This window comes from Chiloscyllium plagiosum, chromosome 37 (assembly GCF_004010195.1).
Source record: "Chiloscyllium plagiosum isolate BGI_BamShark_2017 chromosome 37, ASM401019v2, whole genome shotgun sequence".
NCBI lineage: Eukaryota > Metazoa > Chordata > Chondrichthyes > Orectolobiformes > Hemiscylliidae > Chiloscyllium > Chiloscyllium plagiosum.
In genome coordinates, this window is record NC_057746.1 from 25,883,392 (window position 1) to 25,888,089 (window position 4,698).

At 49.4% G+C, this 4,698-nt stretch overlaps 1 protein-coding gene across 2 annotated transcripts in view; it reads right to left on the minus strand.

Annotated features, from left to right (window-relative positions):
* Positions 1 to 3,412, minus strand: part of LOC122541401 (hepatocyte cell adhesion molecule-like) — a 32,993-nt gene extending 29,581 nt beyond the window's left edge. For both annotated transcript variants that reach the window (XM_043678143.1, XM_043678142.1), the window contains exons 1-2: positions 3,028 to 3,412; positions 1,085 to 1,354 (exon numbers count right to left, since the gene is read on the minus strand). In XM_043678143.1, the coding sequence (XP_043534078.1) occupies positions 1,085 to 1,354; positions 3,028 to 3,397 (640 nt within the window). In that variant the 5' untranslated portion in view covers positions 3,398 to 3,412. The remainder of the gene's footprint in view (positions 1 to 1,084; positions 1,355 to 3,027) is intronic.
* Positions 3,413 to 4,698: the final 1,286 nt, after the last annotated feature.

A 4,698-nucleotide genomic window follows, 5' to 3' on the forward strand; every position in this document is an offset into this window, starting at 1 on the left:
AGGTGCAGAGGTAAATGTAGGGGAATGGGTCTGGGTGGGTTGCGCTTCGGCGGGTCGGTGTGGACCTGTTGGGCCGAAGGGCCTGTTTCCACACTGTAAGTAATCTAAGTAAGTAATCTAAGTAATCTAATCTTAACAAACAATCAAGGTAGTTTTCAATGTATAATTTCAGTTACATCACACTGTAAACTTTTGCTATAAATTCTGTGTCTTGCAATGTGTCCTCCACAAACAACTGATGAAGGAGCGTCGCTCCGAAAGCGAGTGCTTCCAATTAAACCTGTTGGACTGTAACCTGGTGTTGTGTGAGTTTTAACTTTATATGGCAAGTCCAGTTCAGCTTCAGCTCAATAGTAACCACCATGATGGTGAGGGCTGGAGTTTCAGTGATGGTGATGCCCACTGAACACCAAGAGGCGATGGCTATTTCGTCTATTGTTGGAGATGGTTATTGATTCACATCTATAAACAGCACAAAGGTTTCTTGTCTGTTTAAGCCCAATCCTAAATATTACCCAGCTCTTGGTGGAGTGCCTCGATGGAATCTGTCTCTGGCACACTGCCAGGCAGTCCACTGAAGATTCTAACCAATCGCTGCCTATTACCTGATGAAGGAGCGTCGCTCCGAAAGCTTGTGTGTCCAAAAAACACCTGTTGGACTATAACCTGATGTTGTGGAATCTTTACGTTTGCCTATTAAAAGGTTTCTTTTCCTCGCATGTTGCCATTGACTCCTTTTGACAGCGACATGAAAGCCTGTAATCACTCCCTACCTACTCTGTCTGCACCCTTACAACACAGAGTACGGGCGTCCAATCAATCATAGCCAGAGCTGTCCATTTCTCAGCAGGAATGCCAAGTGACGACATGAGCAATAGTCACAGTGCTCACTGAGGGGATGGCGTTGTTGGTCAATGTTGCCAGTGTACATTAGAAACTGCTTCCCTCACCCCTAGTGCTGGGGAGGAGTTAGAACAACAGTGGAGAACATTATTTACAAATGGGAATTACTGAGGCAAAGTGCAAGGGGGAGGGGACCATTGGAATGAAAGTCAGGAATGGCCAATTGGGAGGCTTGACTCACCATAAATAAGAAGCCGATGTGAAACGTTCTTCCTGCTCACAGCATTCTCCACCATGCAAATGTAGTCGCCACAGTCAGACTTCTTGGCCGCAGTGATAACCAGGGTGCTGTTACCCTTCAGGAACTGAGAGTGCTCACCATTCGCTATCACAGTGCTGTCTTTCCACCACACGAAGGAATCTGGGAACCCCGCGTCCACCCGGCAGACCAGCGCGATGGTGGTGCCCAGGCCGGTCGAATTATTGCTGATGAGAGGCTCTGACAGTGCGACTGCGGGGAGGGAATGAATGAATGAATGAATGAATGAACGGACGAATGAATGAACAAATGAATGAATGAACGAATGAATGAATCTGAGCACAAGGACCTCACTATAACACAATTAATGAACAAGAGTGGGAGAGGCATCATTAGAGCGCTTCCTCCTGTGTCTCTGTGAAGATATTGAAGAGGAGTTTGACCAGCACTTGTTTCAGTGGTCACCAAGACAATAAGCCAAGTAACATACGCACCTTCCAGCTGCTCAAGCGCCTTCACCCTGAGAGCATTCAGTGTATACTTGAGCAGCCCTGTTTTCTCCTGCAGCTACAACACATTCCACGGCAGTGAAATTCATCAAAGTCTGTGTCACGTCCTTCATGCAGTCCTGGGATTGGATTGGATTCCCCACAGTGTGGAAACAGGCCCTTCGGCCCAACGAGTCCACACCGTCCCTCCGACGAGCAACCCACCCAGACCCATCTCCCTCTGACTAATGCACCTAACACGCTGGGCAATTTAGCCCGGCCAATCCACCTGGCCCGCACATCTTTGGGAGTTTGGACAGACCAGGTGACAGCTCCAATGAGCTCGTGATGCGTTTGTACACTTCCTCGAACAATTCTGAACGACATCAAGCCTTCCCTGAAAGCGAAAAATTTCACTTCACCCATTCCACGGTAAAGGACCCGACTTATGAAGAAACGTGGAGCAGGTTAGACCTATAACCACCAACTGTGTAGAGACTGATAATCAACGTCAGACCCTGAGGGCAACAAGATGGAATCATGCCCTGTTCGGGGGAAGGGGTGACCAAAATAGGGGGACATCAGTTCGGAGCAAGCGGTCTCCCTCTTAGGGCAGAAACGAGGAGAATTTATTTTCTTCCAAAGGGTCGTTCGAGAATAGAAGTCTTTTCTCTGGGGAGGGAACCTTTGTCCTGAGTTGAGAGCGTGTTGCTGGAAAAGCACAGCAGGTCAGGCAGCATGCGAAGAGCAGGGAAAAAAAAAAAATCGACATTTCGGATCGGAACCCTTCAGTCAGATTCGTGATGGAAGGGCTCTGGTCCGAAACGTCGATTCTCCTGCTCCTCGGACGCTGCCTGACCTGCTGCGCTTTTCCAGCACCGCACTCTCATCTCTGATCTCCAGCATCTGCAGTCCTCACTGTGACCGACCACTGTCCCGATATTTATTCAAGGCTCCTTGAGGGAATAAATCTTGGCAGGAGACACCAATGTTGTTGGGAGGTATATGTGACCACCAAAAACATTTGGAAAATAAATTGTACAGCCTTTCTCTCTGAATATTGGGTGCAACTGTGGTCTCCCTCCTCGAGGAAACCTGAAAGGGTTGGTAGTTATTGGGCCAATATGACAGGACACAGAATTTATAGTAAAAGATCCAAGTATCATACAACTGTTCAATATATCGAGGTAAAAACAATGACTGCAGATGCTGGAAACCAGACTCTGGGTTAGTGGTGCTGGAAGAGCACAGCAGTTCAGGCAGCATCGTTTCGGTTGCATGACACTGTAATCTGTTGCTACAAATTCGGTGTCTTCTGGTCCTGCTCCACAACCACCTGATGAAGGAGCGACGCTCCGCAGGCCCGTGCTTCCAAATAAACCTGGTGTTGGACTGGAACCTGGTGTTGTGTGATTTTTCACCACACACAGCACTTACCGAGAACACTTAGCTGGAAGACTTTGGTGACATTCAAATTAATCTGCACTTTGTACAGGCCACTGTCACTTCTTGCGATGTCTTTTAAGAGCAGTGATCCATTTGAAGAAAAGAATGTGGTTCGAGACTTATACAAATTGGTGAAGGTGGGTATTTCTGTTACACTGTAGTAATCAAGAATTCTTGTTCCGGAAAACATCCACTTGACGTGTTCCACATTCTTAAAATCAGCTTTGTTGAATCCAGGCAACAGGATGGAGGATCCCACTGCCCCAAAGAGCTTCTCGCTTGGCCTCTGGGAGTCGGGTTGACCTGATGGATGAGAGAGGGGAATAGAATTATCCAAGAGGGGGGGGGTAAGCTCTTCCATCCTTAGAAGGTAGTAGGGCAGGAGCACTAACCGACCGCAGCACGGTCACCTCACAGACTGCAAAAGCAGGGAGGTCACGTTGGAGCTGTACAGGACTTAGGCTAGGCCACATACTGCATACAGTTTCCATCACCACATCAAAGGAGAGAGGTGTGCGCGTTGGAGGGGGCGCGGAGGGGATTCACCGGCTGGACAGGCTCGGGCAGTCTTCTTTGGAGCAGAAAAGGTCGAGGAGGGGGCACCCGACAGCTGTGTATAAGAGGGTGAGAGTGGACAGAGTAGATAGAAGCAGGTTAACAGCCCGAGTCAGGGAACCCATAGCCCAGGGGGGAGGACCAGTCAGCTGACCGCGTTACAATCGCCGCAGTCACATGATCGCTCCGGCGAATTGGAGCTGGCCTTGTGTCAGGGGGAGCAAAAGAACATTCTAGATTAACGCCCGTTGATTTCCTTCCCGGAAACCCAACAAAAGAGACGATTTAAACAGGTCCTTCAAACTGCAAAAGACCTCAAGTGGCTCGAATCTTTGGGAATGAACGTGGTGAGTCAGCCATGTTTTCGTGTCTGCTTTTAGTCAGCGAGCAAGAGGACTGCTTGCTCAGTCCGTTGGGCGGAGGGATTCTCTCTCAGCCACCAGGCAGACTGGGAGATCAAAGCTGGGAGTTTTCAAGCAGTCGGAGAACTTTGATCAGTCCCAGATTCAGCTGTTTGCCTGCTGGAGATTTCACAAGCTTCTGCAAAGACCCTGACGCCCAACGTTTTGAGTGTTGGATACCTCAAAACAAGTCCACAGGTCTGTCCTCAGCGTGGCCAGAGATCATGAGGACATGATTAGATTAGATTAGATTCCCTACAGTGTGGAAACAGGCCCTTCGGCCCAACAAGTCCACACCGACCCTCCGAAGAGTAACCCACCCAGACCTGCTTCCCTCTGACTAATGCACCTAACACTATGGGGCAATTTACCATTACCAATTCACCCCTGACCTGCACATCTTTGGATTGTGGGAGGAAACCGGAGCACCCGGAGGAAACCCACCCAGACACGGGGGGAGAATGTGCAAACTCCACACAGACAGTCGTCTGAGGCTGGAATCGAACCCAGGTCCCTGGCGCTGTGAGGCAGCAGGGCTAACCGCTGAGCCACTGCGCCACCCCAAAGGTCAAATTGCAGGGCAGGTTGGAACAGCAGCAGACCATTCGGCCCATTGGGCCTGGTCCACCATATGTCACACCAATCGAATACATCGATGCCTTTTACCCAACCCATCCATTTTACATCACTGGTAACCAAAGAACAA